Here is a 23,076-nt window from a genome sequence, read left to right as displayed (position 1 = left end):
GGCTCAGAACAGCAGCGATGCCTCCTTTCACCCTTCTGTCTTGGAAACTCTCCTGCGGGCGATGGTCCCTGTACAGACAAGATTAATTTGTTTTTCTTCTGTTGACCTGCTGCGTGTCTGTTTTATTCTTAGATGACCTAGAAGAGCCTTTGAAGGGCGGAGGGAGATACCCCCCCCCAGCAGGTAGGTGGACGGGGGCTGGCTGGGGGAGGTGTGAAGGAGCAGCGGGACAAGTCGCGAGCTGCGGGCTGGTGCAGGGGAGCACGTGGGGTTTCAGTGTTAACCACGCTGAGTGTCTGAAAATACAACCCGGCGTTGGGGAAACTTTTACAGACAGACGCTGTAGGACATACACTCGCAGTGCTGGGTACCTCGTGGCTCGGGATGAGACGTGATGGAAATTTTAAAATACCCAGAACCAAAGAGTAATAAAACTGCGTGTCCAGACTCGAGGGGAGGGCGGCAGAGTGGCGCCTCAGGGAACCAGTACTAACGCTCACTTCGGAAAAGGAGGAAGCCTCGGGCTTTGTCAGCAGGGTCTGCACCTTAGGAAGCCAGGGGGCCAGCCTGGGGGAGGCAGCAGCTGCAAAGGGGCTGGAAGAAGGAGGGGGTGACAGAAATATTTCCTACCTGTGGTGTCAGCAGTCACCCACCCGGATGCCTTTGTCCGAACCACACGCCGCACCTAAGTTAGCCCCAGCTTTGTAAATCAGATAAAAAAGGAAAGTTGGGGCGGGTGGGGGGAACAGAACAAGCCCGAAGAAAGTGAAAAAGTGGAGATAAAACACAAGTTTGGAGATCAATGATCTGAAGAAGGCACGGTCAAGGGCGAGGAGGACGAAGGTTGGTTCTTCCAAAAATTCATCTCCCACCGAGACAGCGCAGCTTCGGGCAGGAAAACGAATGAGCAGGAGAGACGCCCGTGGGTGACACGGTAACTACGACTGTGAGCCGCAGACAGGCCACGATGCCTGCAGACCTCCAGCGGGCGCCGGACACACAGGCAGAAGGCTCGGGGGCTGTCGGAACTCCACGGTGTAGACAGTGTAGACGCAACCCAATGTAAAAATGGGCCAAAGGTCTGACCGCGGTGCCAAGGAAGGGGGACGCGAGGGGGCGATCCCCAGCCGGTGTCGTCAGACAAATGCAAATTAGAGCCACGGCATGGTCCTCTGGCTCCCCGGGACGGCGGGGACGGTGCGCACTGGCGGTGGCAGCACCGTATGGGACAGAGCCGTGCGGCCGCCGAGGACACCACCGGGTGCTCGCTGGCAGGGGAGGAAGGAAGGGTGCCTCGCCTGTCCAGGTGGGTGGTTCCCACTCCGCCCCGGAAGGAAGCCCCAGCCCCAGGTGGCGGTGGTGGCGGGCCGTGGAGTCTGCAGGTGAAGGGCAGGAAGTGGAGGCCGCTCTGGCTTCTTCTCTGACCTGGATTCTGTGGGGGAGGGGCAGGGTGTCCGGAGCCCATGATGGCAGCACCTGCGAGATAAGGCTTCACACCCACACGCACCCCTTCCCTCCACCCTCCAGGCCCAACCGTAACCTCTTAGGTGGGTCAGCGGCACCCCTTTGCCCTCTGCCCTGCCCCCATCTCACTGTGGGCAGGTGACCAGCAGTGTCAGCCTTGCTGGGCCCTGAGCCTCCTCTGTGCCCTCCCGAATAACCATCCACTGGGCAGTGCCCAGCCCCTACCCCTCTGGGCCGTGGGCAGTGGGTCCCCTGCTCCTGCCCCCTCTCTGTCTCCTGGCCCTGGGTTCTCAGGCCTGGCCACTGCCCAGCTTCCCCGCTGCCCTCTGGCCCTGTCCTCACCCTGACCTGGCAGAGTGGGTGGGATGTGACCTCACAGCCCTTCACTGACAGGTTCTCCTGGGCAGCCCTGGAGACAAACTGCGCAGCCCGGTGCTCTTGCCCTCCCCACGGGCTCCAGGGGCACCCGCCGCTCCTGGCCTCCCACATCCTTGCAGACCCCAGCCCCCTGCAGGGCTTCCGGTCACCCTCCAGGACTCGTGGCCGTCCCCCACACACCCCAGCAGCCCCCAGGAGCTCTCTCTGGCACCCGCTGACGTGAGGGGCCCCTCCCCGGACTGCGGGCTGCCGGAGGGCGTGGCGGAGGTCCCCTGCCCTTCAGAACCTGCCCAGGGTGGTGCTCACAGCAGGTGCTCTGTAAGCGCCCTGGCCCGCGGCCTGGCCCGCGCCCCCCCGGGTGTTACCAGGCTGTTGAGAACTGAGGATGGCTGGAGGCCCATTACCCTACAGAGGAAACCAAGTTGTTTCCGCTGTGAATGGCGGGTTCAGGCACCACCAGCTTTTCTCCGAGCGGCTGCTGTCTAGGAGGGACCCGCCTGCCGGGGTGGGGGGGGGCGGGAAGGAGGGGCCCCACCCTGGTACTCCCCTGCCCAGTTCACTTCTGCTTTTGTCTGTATTGCAGAAGGCAGCAGCAGGAGGACAGCCCAGGTCCCGAAGTCCAGGGGTGAAGACCTTGCAGCTGGGGCTCCCCCAGGCCCCGTGGGTCGCCTGGAGGCTTCGGCCGCCGCTGAAGGCCTCCATCCCCAGCGCCAGGGTTTCCCCAGGACGGGGCATGAGGCCAAGCGTGGGGGGCTCCGAGCTGCAGCCTCTGCCTTGGTGGGGGGAGCGCAGAGTGATCGCAAGCCCTCCCCCGTGCCCACCCTCCATCAGGGGCCCCCCAGCACGATGAATCCTGGTGGGGAGGGGTCGGCCTGTGCCTTACGGGGTGTGTAGGGTCATGGGTAGACGTTCCCGCAGACGTCAGGAGCATCCGCCCCAGCTGTGAAACCCAAGAATGTCTCCAGGAAGGCCAGATGCGCCCCTGGGGGAGACAACGCCCTGGTCGGGGATGTGGGGCCTGGCCATGCTGCGAGGGGGTGGGGGTGGCTGCGGGTCTCCTTGAGGCAGGAGGAATCCAGCAGGAAGGACTGAGTTTTCATTTCCCATCTGCTGCTGACCTTGGCAGGGAGACCTGGGGGAATGAGCCAGAAAAGGAGGTGCGCACTGGGGCACCATGTTCTGTGAGCCTTGCTGGCCACCCGGCCATGCGGTGCTCCATGCAGAGTCTCCGTGGCCGCCTGCCTTCTGCTGGGCGTCGGGACAGAGCTTCCTGCAGCGGCCAGGGGAGAAGGGGCCTGGGTGCTCTGGGGGATTCTTAGGTCCTTCTGTGTCCGGGGCAGCCAGGATGTCCTCCAGCAGTGTTCCGTGAACTTCCTGGGTCTGTGGCTTCACATGCAGCCCGCAGGTGTGCTCATCCACCGTCTGTCCCTCCAGAGCCCGCTGCCCCCTGTGCCCCGGCCGTCCTCTGCCCCCGGACGGCACCCACACCGTGAAAACCCCAGCTTTCTTCCATAGCTTTGTCGTCCTGGTTCCCACCTGCTCCGTGACCCCTGGTGCGGGCCTTTCTGTGTGTGAGGAGCCCTTGTTGTGTCCCAAACGCCCACCCAGGAGTGGCCCTGAATGGCAGGCCGCTGGGCCTGCGCACACTCTTCTGAGAACGGTTCCTGCTGAGGGGTGTGAGCAGAGGACAGTGGGCTCAGGAGCACCAAAGTAAATTGGGTGTGGACACCGCCACCTGCGGGGCTCGCCCACTGAAGGGAGGAACAGATGGGCCCGCAGCAGGTCACTCCAGCAGGACCCGGCGTGGCTGTGACCCCTCTGCTGGGCTCTGGGGTCCTCGGTGCCCCCAGTAGATACTGGTGAACATGCAACCCCAAAATGTCAGCCAGCGTGTCACTTGGCACCTGCTGCCATGAGCAGATGGCTCTTCCTCCAGCAGCGTTCGGCATCACTACCTCCCCTGGAGGCCGGAGTCCTGTTCAGGGGTGCAGAGGCTGCAGTTGCCGCTCATGCCAGTGGGCCTGGAGTCATGCGGTGACGGCTTCAGTCCTCCGCAGCCATCCTGCTTCCAGGATGAGGCCCGACAGCAGGGGCTTTCCTGTGGTTTCCACGGGGCCCCTTCTCGTCCATCAACCCTTCAAGGGTCTCCCCCAGACCCCCTCTCCCCAGCTCCTCTGGACCCTTTCCTCATCCGGGGGCACTTTCATCCCTGGGCCTGGCCGTGTGCCCCCCACCCACCTGCCCCCGGGACCTGTCCTCGCCAAAGCAAAGGTCAAAGCAAAGCAGGTGACCCCGTGTGCCAGGCACGCCGTGCCCCGTAAGCTGTGCGCCCCTTCTCGCTGAGGAAGAACACAGGCATGGACGTGCTCAACGAAGATCACATTCCCCAGCCCCGCCCGCCCCACCCCCGCGGCCAGGCGTGGCCCCAGCCCCTCATTCCCGAGGTGGCAGGACCAGGAGTCTGGGCGGGAGTTCTGGGATGTCTCCCCAAAGCAGAGGGGCTCCACCACTGTCCGCCCTCTTCCTTCCCGACCCCTGAGGGACAGAGGAGGAGGCTGCGGGTCGTGATGAGGACGGCCCGTCCTGGGCTGAAGGAGGACCCTCGGTTCCCACTCAGCAGGTGCCCGGTCAGAGGAACAGGGCTCGAGAAAGAGACTTTCAGAATCACTGAGCGCTCGGGGTGGTCCCTCTCAAAAGCCCCGTTCCGCCCCCAGCCTCTTCCCTCTCAGGGCGGCTCTCCGGGCTGGTGCCTGGGGGAACTCCTGCCCTCTTCTGAGGACCACGGGTCGCCTGGAAACCCCAGCAGCCCCCTGCCTTCCTCTCCTCCGGCCCCTGAGTCTGAAGAGCCCTGCCCCAGGGAGCGGGGGAGACGGCGGGAGCAGTCAGGGCAGCCGGCGAATGCAGGTACCATAAGAAGACACCGAAAGAGACAAGCCCTATGGTCAACCCCGCAGAGGCGGGGGGACCTGGGTCCTGGGACAGTTTCAGTATCTTCCAGAATGATGACTGTGGTCCACTGAGACCCACGGAGGGCCTGGAGCCTGGTGCCCCCAGCTCCCCAGCAGCGGACAGGAGATGTCAGCCCGGGGCCCACCGAGGAGCATGGACGGGGAGACGTGGTCTGTCCACACGAGTGAGGCTGCTTCTCTGTCTGCCCCTCCCCCCGCTTGGGCCCGCTCGCTCTCTCAGGTGAATAAATCGAATCTCAAAGAACAAAACAAAAACAAAAATCTCTAAGTCCTTAAGGACACTCAGAGACTCGAAGTCCGTAGCTGCCCATTGGAGGATGTCCCCACCGGCTGAGGGTGTCGTCTGCCTCCGGCCGGTGGGAGAGCTCCTGGAGGCTGTGTCTGGGTGAGGCCCGTCCACGGTCTTCACACCAGCTGAGTCTAGGCGGTGGCTACAGGAGGGCTCGTTCCGTTCCCTCCTCCTCATTAGGAAGACTGCACAGGCTGGGCGGAGGGACCCCCGTCTGGGCACGCGGATGTCCCGAGACAGCCAGGAGCAGGGCGGTAGGACAGAGCTGTCACCGCACACCCTTTCGTACCCTCTGAAATTCAAATCCGTAGGACCCGTTTGAAATGGAGAGAGGAGGAGTGTGGCACTGTAGTCGGGACAAAGGAAGAGCCCCTCCAGGTCTTCTAGGCACCTGCCAGGCCGAAGTCAGGAAGTAAGTGACCCGCCCCAGGGTATCGTCGGGAGGCTGTGGGTCCCCCTTCTCCCTGCCTGGAAGACGGTCAGCCCTCAGGCATAGGGCCCAGACCCCTCGAGCTCATCCCTGGTTCTCTGCAGCCGTGTCCTCCCCGGGGGGCCTTCCTCCCACACCCCTCCTTTGCCCCTCAGGAACTCATGCCCTAGAAGAGATAATGCAAACCCTCGGGCTGGAGGGGGCCCCACTTGAATCCGTGGCCACCCTTGACCCCCAGCCATGGCTCGGAGGGGACACTGGTCCGGGTTGTGCTCCACATCTGAGCGGGGATCCCGAGGGGAGCAGGTCCCAGAGGAGGGCCTGGGCCACAAACACAGACACCCAGTGTCCCTGGAGACCCCTGGCCCAGCTGGCCTGGTGTGGGCTCTGCTTCTGTTGAGGCTCTGCCTCCCACGTGTCCCCGGGCCTCTGGTGGCCGCTGCCAAGGGACGACGGGTCTCAGGCCCACCCACAGCCTTCGCTCGGCCAGCTGCCGCCCTTCGAGGAAGAGCCGTCCTGGGCCCAAGGGAGGGCAGTGGCCAGACCCGGGCAGGGGTTTCTGGAAGGCTGAGGGAAGCCCTACGCTCAGACCTATACCCACTCTGTGCCCCACTTTCTCGGTACACAGCAGCCGCCCACACCCGTGAGACGTCGATGCTCGGGGCGGGGCTGAGCCTGAGAGCCACCCAGAGCCGCAGGACCCCGCAGCCGGCGGCGGACAGTGACCTGAACATGTCCTGGAGACAGTGTGGAGTGGGGGCGCACCCTCCTGGGGGTGTGCATGTGCCCGGGGTGGGCCACCGCCGACCATCCCTGCCGCGGGGGGGCACCGATCACCTCGGAGCTGTGGTGGTCCAAGAGCCAGGCCTGAGTCAGGCCTTGGTGGTGGGAGATGTGGTTTCGTCGCCCCTCAAAGCCCAGAAGCAGCTCAGCGGGTAGAGGTGAGGTACGGCAGGGGGTCACCGGCAGCCCAGGGCATTTTCTAAGGAGAATGGGGTGGGGTGTTTGGATCCAAGATGCTCTTGCCGTGGAGGGGGACAAGCAGCTGTGCCTGCCAGGACTGGGCAGTGCCTTGGTGAGGGATGCTGTGTCCCGGGGAACCCATGTGGCCCCTCCCAGAGAAACCCCCCTCAGAGTCCCTGCAGAGTCCCTGGGCACGGCTGCAATCAGCTCTAGAGGGCCAGGGCTGGAGCCAAGGACAGAATGTGTTGGCCCCTTTCTGCTGGTGGGACCCCACGCCAGGACGGGAAGCGGGGAGGGCAGGCACCACGTGACGTGGCTGGGGCTGTCCCGGGGACAGGACGAACAGGGAGGGGTGCTGGGACAGGAGTTGTCTTGGGGCCACCGTGAGCAGAGCCCGAGCTGGAGCTCCTCTCCAAGGGTCCCTCCCCATGCCCCACCCCGTCACGTCTGGAGGACTTGGCACTGGCAGCTCACTTGAGCCGGACCCCCGTCCGTCCCGCCCTAGCTGGGAGGAGTGTCTCTGCGTGTCGGCACAGCCCCGAGGAGAAGTGTGTCTGCACCGGTGTTTCCTGCATCTGCCCCGGGAAAGTTCCGAGGCATCAGCTAGATGACACCTCGGCCAAACCCACGACAGTTTATGGTGGGGGAGTTGAAAAGGAAGCAGTAGGACCCTGCTACTTCCGGAAAGTTCTCAGCTGGACCTACAGAGCGTGAGTGTGAGGTTTGCCTCCCTGAGTAAGTCATGGGCTCCACGTGCTGGGGGCAGTGGGCTGGGGGGGCAGTGTGGTGACAGGTGGAGTCTAAAAGCAAAGGCGATTGGTTGGCGTAAACGTGGGGACTTGATTGGGGTCTCAGCCTGGGGTCCTTCCCCAGGAGAGAAGCCAGGGGCACCCGTGTGTACCGATGGGGAGGGCAGAAGGGAGTGGGGGTGACAGGGACAGGAGCTTCTGTCTGCACCCTGAGGGCTCTGTCAGCCTGAGATGCCCCTCCGTGACGTTCTCACCATGGCGTGGCTCCTGGGGCCAGAGAGAGTTCAGGGGCCCGTTTGTCCCTGGAGCCTTCCGGGTGCGGCAGGGTTGTGGCAGGTTCTCGGGGGGTGGGGGGTGGGGGGATGTACGAGGCTCCCTTGCCTCCAGGGGCTGCCTGGCCCGAGGGCACGTGGCCAAGAGGAAGGACAGGAGGGACAGTGAGGTCTCTGCCGGGGGCATGGCCGGCCTGGTCACAGGGCATGGTCCTGGGGCTGGGTAGCCGGCAGCCCTCTCAGGACGCTTTCTGGTGCAGGGCGTGGGCCAGCAGGGTGTTCCCATGTCTGCCGAGAAGGGTGGGCCGGCCACGGAGGGCAGGGAGTCGGGCTACACCGTTCTTTCTGGCTTGTCTGTGCTCAGGAGGGTGACGAGGTGATGTTTTAGGGGACCGGCCAGGTGGAGGGCAGATGCAGAGTCACCTCAGGCGGGGGGACAGGACAGGTGAGGATGGACAGGGCACGGGATGTCAGCCTCATTACCAACAGAAGAAACGCAAATGAGACTTTAGAAATCTTTTAGAAATCTCTGGGGCGGGGTCGCCTGGCTAACGTGGGATCAAGCCCCATGCTGGGCGCAGAAATTACGGAAAAAATCTACCTGAATGGGAAGAAGAGAAGTGGGGAGCCCATGTGCATGGTGTGCCTTTGGGGCCGACGACTCGGCAACTCCGTCCCCAGCGTTTACCCCAAACACAAACACAGATATGGAGTCAAGGGGGCGCCCGGGGGCTCCTCGGTGAAGCGTCTGCTTTGGGTCATGATCCCGGAGTCTTGGGATCGAGTCCCACGTTGGGTTCCCTGCCCAGCTGGGGGCCTGCTTCCCCCTCCGCTGCTCCCCCTCCTTGTGCTCCGTCTCTCTGTCAAACAAATAAAATCCTGAAAGGAAGGAAGGAAGGAAAGAAGGAAGGAAGGAAGGAAGGGAGGAAGGGAGGGAGGGAGGAAGGAAGGGAGGGAGGGAATCAAGGATTGGGCGCAGGATGTGGGGAACTTGGAAGAACCCAGAATGTCCCACCGTGGTACGTGGTACAGACCGTCCCGGCCCTGGGGGTTTCAACAACAGTAGAGCCGCTGGCACGAACGTCAAAGAGCCGAAGCAGGGTGGGACGCCCGTGCCTCCGGCTCTGCTTGAAAAGCCGCGCAACGCAAGGTAAAGAATGTGTCTTGAAAGGCTCGAGGGCCGGGCTGCAAATCCAGGGCGCGGCACGGGGGACAGAGGCCACGAAGGCAAGGCTCCTCTCCAGGGACAGTGGGCCCATCCAGCAGCACTGTGAGCCGGCCCTGGGCTCGTGGGCTCACGGGGGGAGGCACACTGGGACCCGCAAGATGAGACGGGGCAGGGGGACCTGGTGCAGCTGGAGGCAGAGAGGTCTGGTCTGGCCAGGAGGACTCGGGGTTCACGGGCTCCTGGGGATACCGAGGCACGTGTGTCCAGGGCTGGCAGGGGACCAGGGGCAGGGGGAGGGAGGCCTTGGGATGACCTGGCCCCACCCACCCCATCACTCTGTGGCTACCGCAGTTCCCGCAGAGCACAGACCGAGCACAGACCGAGCACAGGGACCCCCGGGGGTCAGGCCCAGGCTGGGAGCAGCCAACCGCTGAGTCGGGCCGTCCCACGGGGTCTGTCATTCTACCTGCCCTGCTGTGGAGACCCATCTCTGTGGATCCCCAGGATGGCCCGCCGCTGGCCTGGGATAGCACAGGGGCCGCCCCCCACAGCCCTTGTCCCCCAACTCACCATCGGGACTGGCCCAGGGAAGAGCCAAGCTGCTTTGGGGCAGGGACACTGGGAGGGAACAGAGTACCGCCACCCCAACCGTTCTGGGCACTGAGGTCAGCACCTGGGCCTGGGCCGCCCCGCATTCTAGCCGCAGGATGGCGCAAGGGCCCTAACCCTAACCCTGGGCCGCTCTGGGGCCTGCTCATCTCGGAGGGCTGGGGAACACAGCAAAGTATGAGAAGGTAGGGGCAGTCGGGCGGTGGGCAGGGAAGACAGGAAACAGGTCCAGGAAGGAGGCCCGTGGGCGAAGGTCAGAAGCTGCGCATCCCTCGGGCGGGGAACAGGACAGGCTCTGGGGAGCAAGGCACGGGCAGCTAGACGGTTAGGCGGCGGCGGCGGGTCAGCGGTGCTTGAAGTCAGAACATCCTGCAGAGCTAGGGCCCCTCTCACACCCAGCTGTCTGGCCTGGGCCTGGTGCTGGCCCTAAGGCTCATCTACTCTTGGTGCACAGCTGTCGGTTCCCCATGGGCGTCTCCCCCTGAGGTGGGGAGGAACCAGCGCGGGAGCCCCTTGGGCCCAGCCTGTGCTCACAGAGCAGGAGCCAGTGGCCCAGGGGCTCTGGGTGTGCTGTCTGGCCGGTCAGAGGAACGGTGTAGAGTGTGTGCCTCCTGCTGGACTCTCGGGCTGACGAGGACAGAGCTGGTTTAGAGACGGCTCCGTGGAGGGAAGGCAGCCGGCACCCTGGACGCCGCCCCCACCCGCCAGGGCCCGCAGTGCCTGAAGACCGGCCCCCACTCCGTGCTCTGCAGGCACTGTGGGTGCTGTCCTGGGGGCCCTGGTCCTGTCTCCACTGGCGATGTGCTCCGACGCACTTCCAGGTCACACGCACGTCATGTCTTGGCTCATTATGTCACCAGGAAAAATTCCTGGAGAGGATTTTATGTGATCAAAGTTAAACACATTGAGGATTTGGGAAGCACATTGCAAAATTGAGCCCCAACACGTTTGTGCCCGTTGATGGTCCCGTCAACACAGGAAAGGGCACCCACTTCCTCACTTTCACCAACACTAAGAATCAAGGTTCTTTATTTTTGCCAACCTCACAGGCAAGAAAAGATTACCGTTTTGATGTCTATGTGCATGCTTCTTTGATTACAAGGGGTGTTGAGCATTTTTTTTGGGGGGGATTTTTGGAGTTGTTTTTATTTCTTTTGTGAATTATCTGCTTATTGGCTTTGAAACTTCCTATTTTTATTGATTTGTAAATGTTCTTTACATATTAAGGACCTGCTGTTGTATCCCATAGGATAAATACAAGATTTGGCATAGAGTGATTGCTCACTAAGCATCTGTTGAATGACTTAATTTGTGGTTTAATCTGATTTCCCCAAAGTCATTTTCCCTCCTCTTTCTCCAGATCATTTTGAACTCTCAGACCAAACTTCTCAGTAGGCTCGATGAGATGCACGACGGGCGCTAGAGAGCCTGCTGGAGCCACCATGATTCCTGAACCCTCACACACGCCAGGTGAGAGCCTCCCGTCGCGTCTCCTTAGACTTTAAACATTCGGGAGGGAGCCTGTGAGAGTTTCCGTGCTTTGCCTCAAACGGGGATACTTACTTCAAAGTGTAGCGTGCAAACACAGGTCTACTGAAATAAGAGCCACCTCCTAACCAGGGAAGGGCAGGCCCTCCGCCGGGACATCCGGAGGCGTCTGGTGTTTATTCTTCCGAGGTGCTGGGAAAACACCAGGACCAGGACTGAGGGCCATGGGGCCTCCGAGCATGCCCGTTTCTGGAGCAGAGCGGAGCCCCAGGGCTGGCTCACCCCGTCTCCTGGGGTTTCGTCCGCCCCCACCGGGGAGCTCTTTTCCCCGAGGTCAGGGCCCCCGGTGTGGACCTGCGGGGGAGCCCCAGCAAAGACGGGGCGCCCTCTCTCTCGGGCCTGAGAACCACGGCGGCGGGGCCGCCTTCTCCCTGTGCGTCTCCACCCGCCAGCCGCTGCTGCTCCAGTCTTGGGGGAAGAAGGCACAAGCCGGTCTGACCGCGCTCACGCCCCCGAGCGCCAGCACCTCACCTGCACGTGGGGACGTGGGGGCGGCTGCACCTGTCCAGGGCCTTAGGCAGGGAGGGCCCAGGGAAGCCGGCCGCGAGGCCACCTGCCTGCATCACGTCGGTGACTCCTATAAGCCCAGACGCTGTGGTGGGGAGGCTGGGGAGGAACTGGACCCCGAGCGCTGCTGGCGGGAGCGCAGGGCCAGCGGCCGCTGGGGAAGGCCACTCAGCGGTTCCTCAAAAAGCCGAAAATAGAACTTCCCTGTGATACGGCAATTCCACTTCTGGGCGTTTACCCAAAAGAAGTGAAAGCAGGGTGTCGGGGCGGCGCTCCACGCCCACGTCCAGGGCAGTGGGACGGGCAGACCGCGGCACGGCTCGTGGGGACCGCCCGGTGCCCCTCGGCGGACCGACGCAGGAGGGAATGGCTCCAGCCCACACAAGGCTGTGACTTGTCTGCGCCGGCTGGGGCATGGGAGGCCCTCGAGGACGTGGTCTGAGGGAGAGAATCCGGGCCCAACAACACCCACGTGGGGGACATCTGGAGCGTGGGGGGCAGGCGGCAGTGCACAGAGAGGAGCCTCCGCCTCATGGGGACGGGGCATCGGTCTCACAGGATGACAAGCGTCCTGTGGAGGGACAGCAGGGGCAGCTGCTCGGCAACAGGAATGTCAGGACAGCCCTGAGCTGCCCGCGTGTAAACGCAAAGACGGTAACTTTTCCATCGTGTGTGTTTTACCAGAAGGAGAGCACCGGGGGAGGCGAGTGAGTGGAGGGATGGGACGTTGGGGCCCGCCGGGAGGCTAACTGACCCTGTCACTCAGGGGTGCGCTGTGGGAGGCCTGAGGACGAAACCCCAGCAGGGAAAACGCTGCGCCCTGCCTCAGTGGCCCTGCCCGGCCAGGCCGCGGAGGCCCCCTCGAGGCGTGTGCGCGCCCGCAGGAGCCCTGGCCAGACACCCACGGCCTGGTCAGCATTTGGGATGTGCTGCTTTCCTGACTGCCTGGATGTCTGCAGGGAGAGGCCACGGTGCAGTGGCTCCGGGGCCGCCAGGCTAGAGAAGCACTAGCCACCTTCTGCGCTGTCCCTGAGGCCAGCCGGACCGTGGAGGGGTCTGCCGCAGCCACAGAAGCCATCAGCCTGTGTTGGTGTTGGGCTGGCGGCCGTCCACGGCTCCCTGCTGACCTCAGGAGCATGAGCACACTGCGGGGGGGAAGGTGGGGTCCAGGAGCCCAGAATCTGGGAAGCACATGTCCGCACGAAGGCCACAGACGTTCATCTCCATGATGGGTTCCAGAGGAGGGCAGGGTGGGAGGAGAGGGCCCAGGGAGGCTCTGGGTGCAGGTCAGGCGGTCAGGGGCCCAGGAGGGCAGGCTGGGCAGGAGTGGGAGGTGGCTGGGATGTGACAGCTTTGTTCCCGGTGACGGGTCCCCAGAGAGCGTGTGAGTCATGGCCATGTCCTGACCCTTAGTGCCGTGGTCACCCCCACAGCACAGCACTATGTCCACATGACTCACCCACCCACCATGTCCCCTGCCCCTCCGGAGCACCTGTGAGGGAGGACAGGTGAGGACCAACCTCTGGCTCCGGCAGCGCGACCGTTGGATGGGATGGGATGATGATTGGCAGGAGGGTATCAGGTTTCACCTTCCTCCAGGGTCCTCCATGACAAAGGGGCACTAGAGAGTGGGGCCTTGAGGAGCCCCTGTGACCGGGCCTGGACGGGACATGGCAGGGGGCACTCCCCTGGGCCCCCATTTGGCCCGTCAGCCGGCCTCAACACACTCCTGCTACGAAGGACCTCAAAGCCCAGGCCACCCAGCGTCAGGGCCCCGTGACAGCTGGTCTCCCCCGTGGGTGTTGGGCTGGCTCCGTGCTCGAGACAGTGCACGGACGGGGCCCCTTGGGTCCCCGGGATGTTGGGGTTGCTGGAACTGCAGAGTGCTGACCGTCTCTGGGCCCTGGACTCCTCATGGCATCGCATGGTGACTCCAGCGAGAATCAGCAGATCGAGGACAGACCGGAGGCCACGAGTGCCGACGGGTGGGACCAGGAGCCTCGCACAGCTGGCACAGGGAGCAGAGCCCTGAGGGGCCAAACGGGGGGTCTGTGTGCAATGGTGGCACTTATGTGCTCTCAGACGCAGAGGGTCCAAAGTCAGACCAATGGGTGACGGCTCCTCACGGCCTTAGAGGCTGCAGGACAGGCGTCCGTGTACTGAAACTAAAGCAGACCCTTGGGGACCCGCCGCAGGAACAGGTGAAGAAGGCGACCTGCACTCCTTCTCCACAGGCGGAGGAGGTCCTGAGGCCAGAGGGGCGAGGGGAGCCAGCAGAGCCCCTCCATGTGGCCCGTCCCGTGCAGGGTGGACAACGGTGCCCACACAAGAGGCTACAAACTTAGGACCCACCACGCCCGGGCCGGAAGGGCACCGGATGGACTGTGCCTGGGGCTCCCACACACTCAGGAGGCCGCAGGCTCTGACGAGCTCCAGACACCGCCAACGCGCACGGTCTGTTTCCGCCGTGGTCCCTGCGAGACGGCACACAGACCGAAGGGTCGTTTCCCATCAGCAGAGGCGGGAGTCAGGATTCAATAAACCCAGAGGGAGTGTGTGCCTGCTCGTCCGGAAGAGAGGCTCGGTTCCAGCCGCGCTGTCCCCATCCCTCCCAGGGTCTGCCCGGTGTGCGTCCCTGTGTGTGAATGCCCCCAGCTTCGGGCCGTCCCGCATGACCTCCTGGTAACCCGACGGCCTCTGCAAACACTGGCTCCACACTCAGCGGCGCTCTGAGCTGTGGGGAGCAGGTCTCCACCGAGTCTTTCCCAGGGGTGGGGAGCACAGTTCAGCCGGTAGCAGAAGACGGAAGGGGAATAGAAACAGAAAGGGCAGACGGGGCCACACAGCGGGGCGGGGGGGGGGGCAAAACCGTGTCAATGTGCACGACCGCAGCGGAACAGAGCGCAGACCGTCCGGTTTCTGAATCCAGCAGGAGCTTCTCGCAAGCGTGGCGCCTGAAACATGGGGGTGCCGACGTGAGGAGATAGGAGCGTGGGAAAAACACCCCAAACGCACAGTCGTCAAAGAGAGCTCGTTTACCTCCAGCAGAACGGACTTCGCACTCACAGCATTATTAGAAATGAGGCCTCCTTCCCACGGCAAATTCCTACAAGCTTACAGGCTACAAAGTGCAAACTCACTGTCGTCATTGTCCTGGGGGGGCCACGGGAGACGGGCTCCATCCGGCGGGCTGGGGCAGCAGCCGCTCCCCTGACTGGGCTCCGGAAGCCGCTGCATCCCGGGGCTCGCGGCCCCTTCCTCCCTCTTCCAAGCGTCCAGTGGCTGCCGGAGCTGTCCCATCCCTCCACACCCGTCTCCTGGAAGCAAGGACCCCGTGCCTACCTCGGGCCCCCGGGTCATTCGAGACCGCCCCCCTCTTGCTCTGTCAGCTGCGTCCTCGCCCCCGTTGGCCGGGTAGCCGGACCTGCACAGAAGCCGGCGAGGGAACCCCGTTCATGGGCTCTGGGTTGAGCATGGGCAGCTCTCGGGGGAGGCGGTCATCCTGCCTGCCGTAGGGATGAAAAGCATCAGGACACGATGACCCGGGGCCGATTCCTCTGCAGCCACAACGAGGCATGGGTCACGACAGAGAAAGCCAACCTTGGGAGAACCTCAAGGAAGAGGGGGCGTGCCCACCGTCAGCACGACGTGGCGCTTCGTCGTTTCCTCCATAACCTACAGTCGAGGGAGGCTTCAGTCAGGACGGCGCTGTGCCCGGGGCAGGGGAGGGGTGGGCGGAGCGTCCCGCCTGTGGGAACCCGCGCTCGGCAGGGGACCTCGGGGCGCTGCAAGGACGGGGTCTGGCCCCACCCCGTGCATCCGTTTACGACGCTGTCTGGTTGGAGACCAGAGATGGAAGAGGCCTTTTAAGGAGCCCATTCGGAGCGGTGCCCCCGGTGTGTCCAGCCCGGAGCCAGCTCGAGTCTCGCCCTTTCTTAGTGCCACGACGTCTCTCCCGGGGGGTTCCCAGGGACACCTGTCCTCACGCTTGTCTCTGTCCCGCAGGAAACGCCAGCACAGCGACCAGCCCCGTGCCAGTGACCGGGCTTCCCAGCATGGGCGCCTCAAGCTGTAACGCGTCCTTCGAGGACACCAGAGTGTTCCTGGTGAGCGTGTACAGTGCAGTGTTCGCCGTGGGGCTGCCGGCCAACTGCGTGACGGCCGGGCTCACGCTGCTGCAGGTGCTACAGGGCAACGTGCTGGCCGTCTACCTGTTCGGCCTGGCACTGTGCGAGCTGCTGTACATCGGCACGCTGCCGCTCTGGGCCGTCTACATCCAGAACCAGCACCGCTGGACCCTGGGTGTCTGGGCCTGCAGGGTGACCGGCTACATCTTCTTCTGCAACCTGTATGTGAGCATTCTCTTCCTGTGCTGCATCTCCTGCGACCGCTTCCTGGCGGTGGTGTACGCGCTGGAGAGCCGCGGCCGCCGCCAACAGCGCACCGCCGTCCTCGTGTCCGTGTCCGTCTTTGTGCTGGTCGGGCTCGCCCACAGCCCGGTGTTCAGAATGGGAGGGGAGCCGACATGCTTCGAGGCGCCGATGGACACCGAGGTCGTGGCGTACTACTACCTGCGCTTCGCCCTGGGCTTTGCCGTCCCGCTCGCCGTCCTCGCCTTCACCAACAGGCGCATCTTCAGGAGCATCGAGCAGAGCGCGGGCCTGAGCGACGCCCAGAAGACGAAGGTGAAGCACTCAGCCATCGCGGTCGTGACCATCTTCCTGGTCTGCTTCGCCCCGTACCACCTGGTGCTCCTCACCAAAGCCATGGCCTATTCCTACTACAGGGGACAGCTGGACGTCACGCGCGACTTCGAAGTCAAGCTCTGCCAGCTCTCCGCGGTGTTCCTGTGCCTGTCCACGGTGAACAGCGTGGCCGACCCCATCATCTACGTGCTGGCCACAGACTGTTCACAGCAAGAAGTGTCCAGACTCCGCGGGGGGTGGAAAAAGTGCTCCGCGAACACCGACATCCCCAAGCACACATGTTCGAAGGGCTCAGAGGAGCTGTCGCTGCCCACGTTGCCCACAAATGACTACATGTGCCCCGGGGCCGTCCACCCCCTGGAGTCTGGGCCGGCCACATGGAGCTCATCACTGGACACCTTGGAGAGGCTGGATGAAGAGTCCCACTGAGCCCGGTGTCCTGCAGGGCAGGGAGGCCGGCATGGGAGCCAGAGGGCCTGGGGTGTGGTTTCCCCACCCACTGAACTTGCCGACCGGGGTCCACGGTGCTGGCTGTGAAGTCCCCTCTGGAAAACATGCCACCACTTTCTTGCTCCTGGAACCATGCCCTCCATAAGCCCTGACCCTTGGATCCCGGCACCCCTAGGCTGTCCCACTGAGCCCCACACAGAAGGTGGCCGCATGCGGGTACTCTGGCGGCACATGGCAGGCAGGATAGCCTCTTCCTCAGCTCTCAAGCTCGCTGGCTCACCCTGCTATTAGCAAACAGCAGGGCCGTTGGCAGAGGCCTCAGGCCTGCCCGGTGCTGCCAGCAGCTGGCCCGTGCCACGCCCTGGGTATGGCACTGTGATACCCTCATTTTCCATGCTCTTCTGCAAGCACCGCTTGGATGACTGTGATTGTACAACATGGGACCTTTGTGTTCTGCCTCAAGATGCCCCTGCCAACTGGGCCCTCCGCATAGTGCCTGGTTGTGGGGGGACCACTGAGGTCTGCGAGTGGGGGGCAGCGGCCCAGCCCCAGGGGCCCCAGGCTGCTCTGTGCTGAGCCGGTCTGAGGCCGCAGGCTGCTGTGGACCCCACAGGTGAGCTTCCAGCAGGGCGGCCAATGTATTTCCTGGAGGGTGCCCAGGTCAGAGATGCTGGTGGACACCCCAGGGAGGGTGACATGGCTGGCAAAGGGGCTCAGAGAAGAGTTGGAAACCCTCCACATCAAGGCTCCCTGGCCTCACTGGCAGGGGAGCGGACACTGAGGACTCGGCAAGGGGCATCAGGAGGGAGCAGGTGACACCCAGGGCCTCTAGCCCCGTGGCAAGGGGCAAAGTGCGGGTGGGGCTGGAGCCAGGCCCGCCACGAGGCCCGGACTCGGGTCCCGGCTCTGCCCCAGCCAGCCTCATCACGGCCAGGTCACGCGGTCAGTGCTGGAGGTGGGAGCCCAGAGCCCCCCACAGCATGGCCCCCACCACCTGGGGTGCATGCCCACACCCTACCCTCCTGGGCTCTCTCCTCAGGTGTGTCCAGACGGGGTGGGCTCCCTGGGATGGGGAGCATCCTGCCGTCGGCTCCTGGGACAGGGCCTGGGCCCGAGTCGTCCCCTTCCTGTTCCTCAAGGAACCGTGGGGGACAGGCGGCCACATGCGTGGTGAGCTCGGTGCTGGCCAGGAACCCAGCCAGGCTCACCCCACATTTCAGCACCCACACGGACCAGAGTCCTCCTTCTTCCTGCCCTGGTCGGGCACGGGGTCGGCCCCTTCTCAGCCCACCCCAGTCTCCTGGCCCTGCTGGTGGCACCCTGCGTGCATCCCTCGGGAGAGGCCAAACAGCGGGGGACGTGGCCTGGGGGTTCTGGGGTGCCGTGGTCCGCAGTTGGTCTAGAAGGGCTGCAGTTCCCCCAGCCTGAAGCCTTCTGACCTCGGAAGGGAGGCTGCAGGGAAGGGCCTTGGGGCAGCCCACGTGCAGGCCCTCCTGGGTGACGCCCAGGGAGTGCGGAACACTGGCCATGGGATGTCCCAACAGAACCCCGAGCGCTGGACACAGGTGCGCGCTCACACACCCTCCGAAGCAGGGCCTGGAGGACAGCTCCGTGGAGATGTCTCTTCACCGTTTCCCGGAAGGGCCACAGTACCTGCCCGGGCTGCTGGGGACACTGAGGTCATGCGTGTCCCTGGCCCAAGCTGGCCTGACACGAGGGTGTGCTGTTAGTTAGTTAGTTAGACGCTGGTCTTGGGGTCTGGGGAGGATGCCAGGGCCATTCCTGACAAAGGCCACACGTTCCGGGGGCGGACCTGGAGATGCAGCGCGCGGACACCAGGGGGCAGCACCACCAAAGCGGCCGAGCGGCCCTCCAGGAGGAAGGCCTGGGGACCACAGATAGGACAGGCGGAGGCCAGCCACCTGGGGGCTGACGCCAAAAGCCCCCTGGGCCCAGAGCTGGGTCTGAGAAGAAGAGGAACGGGGAGTGGCCTTGAGCCCTGGTGACAAGGGACAGCCACAGTATTGTTGTCAGTGACATCAGCCCCTCCCCGCCCCCCACCAGTGAGACGTGGCAGGGGCAGGGGTGCTGCGAGGGGGTGGAGGCCACCGGGCAGAGACTCAGCTCCCGGGCAGGACAGCGTGGCGGCGGCCAGGCGAGCGGTGGCAGAGGAAGCCCTCCCAGGACGCGTCTGGCACACCTCCTTCAGGACAGGGCCCCCTTGCTCCCGAGAGTGGGTCAGAAGGGAAGGGTGTTGGTGTGGCCAGGTCCGAGCTCCCGCCCAGAGCTGGCGGTAACCTAGCGGGTGCGGCTGCTTCAGGAAACAGCCTGGTGGCTCCTCGGTCAGCTCCCCAGGAGCCACCCCCGCCCAGCAGCTCCACCCCACAGGCCACCCGCGGCTGGAAGCACGCGGACACTCGCAATGGCCAGAGGCTGGACACAGGTGGCCTTTCCCATGGTGGGACACAGGCGGCATCGCGGAGGGACCAAGAACACTACTGAGTGACGGGAGCAGCCACGAGAGGTCACAGCCAGTGGGGTTCCAGTTCTGTGAAATGCCCCAGAACCGGGGACCCTGTAAGGACAGAGCCAAGGAGGGCTTGCCAGGGGCTGGGAGGGGAGGGGGTGACCACCACAGCATCCAGGGCCCCTCCGGCCAAAGGGGCAGTCCGGGGTCACTGTCACTCAAAGGGGGACGGGCTGAGAACCCTGGCCCCCACGGCCAGGAGAGGCCCAGACCCAGCCCCGTGCGGTTTGAGACAGCAGGGAGGGGAGCGGGCAGGGCGGCCGAGGGTCCGCCTTCCAGCAGCCTCAGCCCCGGGCAGTCAGCTGGGGAGGTCAGCAGGGCTGAGTCAGGAGAAGTCACTGTCCTCTGTCACAATCACGCCTGACTGGCCTGGAGAGGAGCAGCCCTGCCCCGCCTGCCCCTTCTGCCCCTGGGTGTGGGCCCGGGGTGGGCTCTGATGGTTCCTCCAAGGGCAGCCTGCTTCCAGATCACCCAGGGGGCCTGGTAAAGCAGGGATGGGACCCAGCCCCACGCTTTCTGAGTCAGAGAATTTGCATCTGTAACAAGTTCCCAGGAGATCCTTAAGTGCACACACTGAGAACCACTGGTCTCAGCCCAGTGCCATCAGAAAGGCTCATATCCCATTCCGGTCAGTGAGAGGTGGGCTGCGGATTCAGTTTGCTTCCTGGAGGAAAGGCTCTCCCTTCCCCTGAACCAACTGTGAGGCCAGGTGCAAGGTCCGGAGCTGCAGCAGCCACTCGGAGACTGTGGGCAAAGCCATCGAAGCAGAACGCACAGAGGCGAGGCCCTGCCATCCCACTCCTTGGACTCATCAGGGCTAGTGATGCTCCCCTCCAGTCCTCCACTGCTCCTGTGCCTGGGGCCTGCTCCGCTCGAAGGAGGGGCAGCCGCCCCCACCCAGCCGGCTCCTCCTTCAGCTCTCCCACACAGGCACTCCCCGTTGTGTCTCCTGTTGCTCTCTCCCTACTGCCACCCCCACATCTGCTCACACAGCTGCCACGTTCCTCCTTGCAGACAGCAGGCCCCAATGACGCTCTCCCCACCACGGCCTGCAATCAATCCTGCTCTCCTCTGACGTCGGAGGTTACACGCTTTTGCACAACTGTCCAGACTATTCCTAAACATTTACTTGCCTACATAGGCCCCTGTGGAAACTATGTGGAATTGTTTTGCTTTTATCCAACTTTTTATTTCAAAATAATTTCCAATTTATAGAAAAGCGGTACACTTAGTACAAAAACACTCTGGGTTCTCTCTCTTTCTGAAGATTCCTGATTGTCGCATTTTCTTCGGTATAATTATTTATTTCCGCACCGTCTGAGAATAAGTTGCAGACACAATGCCCGTTGTCCTTAACACCCGAGAGAGTGTTTTCGGAGCCACGGGACTCTCTCCTGCATAACTGTGTGCAAACTTAAAGGTCAGGAAATCAATCGCCACTGATGTAACATGCGCACTGTCTCGGTGACGTCCTCTGGGGTCTCTGCAGAGTGCCCCCCACCTAGGCTTGTTCTGTCTCCTGCCTGTCTGCAGGCCGCCAGGGAGGGAGTCCCCGTGCTCCCCATCACCCACTGCCCGTGGAGCCCAGCACGGCTCCTGCGGTGGCCCTCGCTGGGGTAAGACGGCACCTGCCAGCACCCCAGCGTGGAGGGAGCTGCTGAGCCCGCTGCACTCAGTAGCTCATAAGCAGTTTGTGGGGAGAGAGTGTGCGAGTGGCTCAACGAGGCTGGTGTCCTCCGTCTGGATGTGTGTCGGCGCGGATTCTGGACCGCTGCTTTGCTTGAGGCACTACCGTCCGTAACTTCCGGTGGGTTCCTGAGTCCTCCTGACACATCTCGCTTTGTGTGGACGTGTCCTGACCTTCTGGGACCGGGTGCTGAGCTGACTCGGCTCAGCCTTTCCTCCGAGGAGCCCCGGCTCCTCTCCGTGGAGAAGGCGAGAGCAAGAGCCGGGCCGGGGATGCGCTCTGGAGCTGGGCGGCCAGTTCCAGCCTGGATGGTATGTGCGCCTCCACAGACACACACGCGCGTCCGCATCTCTCCACGTCTGCGTGCATGAAACTGAGTGTGCTCTGTGACGTCCAGCTGCAGCCCGGCTCCGGCCCCGGCCTGACCTGGCGTCAGCCTGTCCTCGCACCCCTTCCCCCTACCTTCGGCACTCGGGATTTACCTGCTGACTTGGTGGCCGGAAGCTGGTTTCCGAGGAGGGAAGGGGAAGGAGGGAAAGGAGCTGAGTGTGAAGCCTGAAGGGGCTGCGGTTTCACCGGCTTGCGAGTGGCAGGGGCGCTCCGTGTCAGGGATGCTGGGCGAAGACCTGGGACACGGGAGCCGGTCATGCGCGGCGCGGCGGGTCCGTTTCAGGCCGCATCCCTCGGGCCCGGGCAGGTGTGGTGCGCACAGGGCGGGAGCCCGCGTCTGGACAACGCCAGGCTTCCAGGGTGCTGGGGGCAAGCCTGCTCATCCCGGTCCCGGGCCGAGGCATCAGCAGGATCCCGACAGCAGGTCTATTCTTCTCCTCGAGGGAGAGTCCGTGCTGTCTGTCCTTCCCGGTGATTGCTCACAGCAACCCTGGAAAGAGCCACCAAGGCCTCTGCTCAGGAGACGGCAGAAGGCAGGAGCCCAGAGAGCTGTCCCCCGCGCAGGTGTGCGCTTTTTCATTGTCATGGAGAATTACACACCCCGCGTACGGCTGCGGGTCCGTCTTCCTCGTGGACCTGGCTCTCGGGCCGGGCACCGCGGTGGTGGGGGTGGGTCAGGACCAGGCCCCGTTTGACGGCCCAGAGCTCCACACCAGGTATCTCCGCACTCATGGGTTCTCGGCCCACTCCTAGGAGTCTGAACTGGCGGCCGGTGCCGGCCTTTAGGCAGGGACAGCGCCTATGGCTGAAAGTGTATCGTTACTCAGCAGCCCTCCTTCCGACCCCGCAGAGCTCTGCTCCCCAGTCCCCGCCGCAGTGCCTGTCCCCGTGGAGGAGCCTGTCCTGGCGGCCTGCAGCCACACACCCCGGCATCACAGCCCAGCACAGCCCCTTACTCTCCAGGACCTCCAGCTAGTGGCCTGCGTCACACATGCACCGGAGTCGCTGGCGCGCGAGGCCGACAGTCCGGCTGGCGTGCGGGAGCGGGCTCTGCTGCAGGAGGACGGTCCTGGTGCAGGTCCGAGCGAGGTGGTGGCAGGTGGGCTGGCACGAGTGGGCTGGTTCTTCCTCTGCTGAGAGGCTGGCAGATGGGAGGTGGATATGAGCAGAAGAGGGGTGTTGGGAGGACCCCAAGGTCTTTGGCCGAGCCGCAGGTGGCTGACTGGACTGGCGATGGAGACGCGACACTCCTGTTTCAGGCGTGTGGCTTTGCCAGCATCCGTGAGGCGTGGAGGGAAGTGAGACAGGAGGGGTGGCTTTGGGGGACACCGTTGGCCGTCCGCAGGTCAGACGTGCGGCACGGATCAGGCATGCGGCCCGAGCATCCTCGGCTGAGGCTGGGGTCCTGCGCGTGCAAGCGGGGGCCGGGCTCCGTTCCTGCCGTTGTGGGTCGCCAGGTGGAGGTCCCACTTCCTGCGGCTGCCGGCCTGCCGGGGGCTGCCCTCTGCGGTGCGGGGTGCCCACACACCTTCTCACGCGGCCCTCCCTCCTCAAGACCAGCGGAGGCGGGCGCCGCAGTCCTCGTCTCGCTGGGCCTCCGCGGCCTCCCCTCCGTCTCTTTCAGGAGCTCATGTGACCGGGTCAGGCCCTGCAGAAACCTGGGTAACTGGGTCGTCCTGCCGCAGAACAACACAGCCACAGACCGGCAACGTGCCACGGCCACAGCCCCAGCTCCTGGGTTGGTGCAGGGAGTCCTGGGGACCCACTGGCAGAGCCCCGTCTGCCCTGGTGGTGGGTGAACGTGATGGGAGACGGGACCATTGGGCACCGTCTGCTCTTTGCTGTGGGGTAGACGGCGCTTTGCTGGGGGACTGGGTGAGGCAGCCCAGGAAGTGGGTGTGGACAGACGTGGTTTGAGGCCTGGGCCCCAGAGCACCCCAATATCTGCAGGCAGAGGAGGAGGAACCAGC

At 63.9% G+C, this 23,076-nt stretch overlaps 1 protein-coding gene across 3 annotated transcripts; it reads left to right on the top strand.

The window, feature by feature from the left end:
- The first annotated feature begins 6,863 nt into the window (after positions 1 to 6,863).
- Positions 6,864 to 17,487, top strand: GPR132 (G protein-coupled receptor 132). 3 transcript variants are annotated; one of them, XM_047739188.1, is made up of 3 exons: positions 6,864 to 7,203; positions 10,652 to 10,761; positions 15,352 to 17,487. In XM_047739188.1, exons 2-3 carry the CDS (start codon positions 10,692 to 10,694, stop codon positions 16,479 to 16,481), a joined length of 1,200 nt encoding a protein of 399 aa, XP_047595144.1. In that variant the 5' UTR covers positions 6,864 to 7,203; positions 10,652 to 10,691; the 3' UTR covers positions 16,482 to 17,487. The 3 variants fall into 3 exon arrangements, with proteins under 3 accessions (XP_047595144.1, XP_047595140.1, XP_047595143.1); XM_047739184.1 differs by having other exon boundaries at positions 6,864 to 7,228; XM_047739187.1 differs by lacking the exon at positions 6,864 to 7,203 and adding an exon at positions 8,538 to 8,664.
- The last annotated feature ends 5,589 nt before the right edge of the window (positions 17,488 to 23,076 follow it).

The sequence above is a fragment of the Lutra lutra genome, chromosome 7 (genome assembly GCF_902655055.1).
Source record: "Lutra lutra chromosome 7, mLutLut1.2, whole genome shotgun sequence".
NCBI lineage: Eukaryota > Metazoa > Chordata > Mammalia > Carnivora > Mustelidae > Lutra > Lutra lutra.
Note: the sequence above shows the minus strand (reverse complement) of the source record. Positions and strands in the feature narration are given on the sequence as shown.

Bases quoted from the DNA above. Each gene is read 5' to 3' on its own strand.
- GPR132 (XM_047739188.1), top strand. From the start codon at position 10,692: ATGAGATGCACGACGGGCGCTAGAGAGCCTGCTGGAGCCACCATGATT. The intron at 10,762-15,351 runs GTGAGAGCCTCC...TCTGTCCCGCAG, and splicing joins TGAACCCTCACACACGCCAG to GAAACGCCAGCACAGCGACC.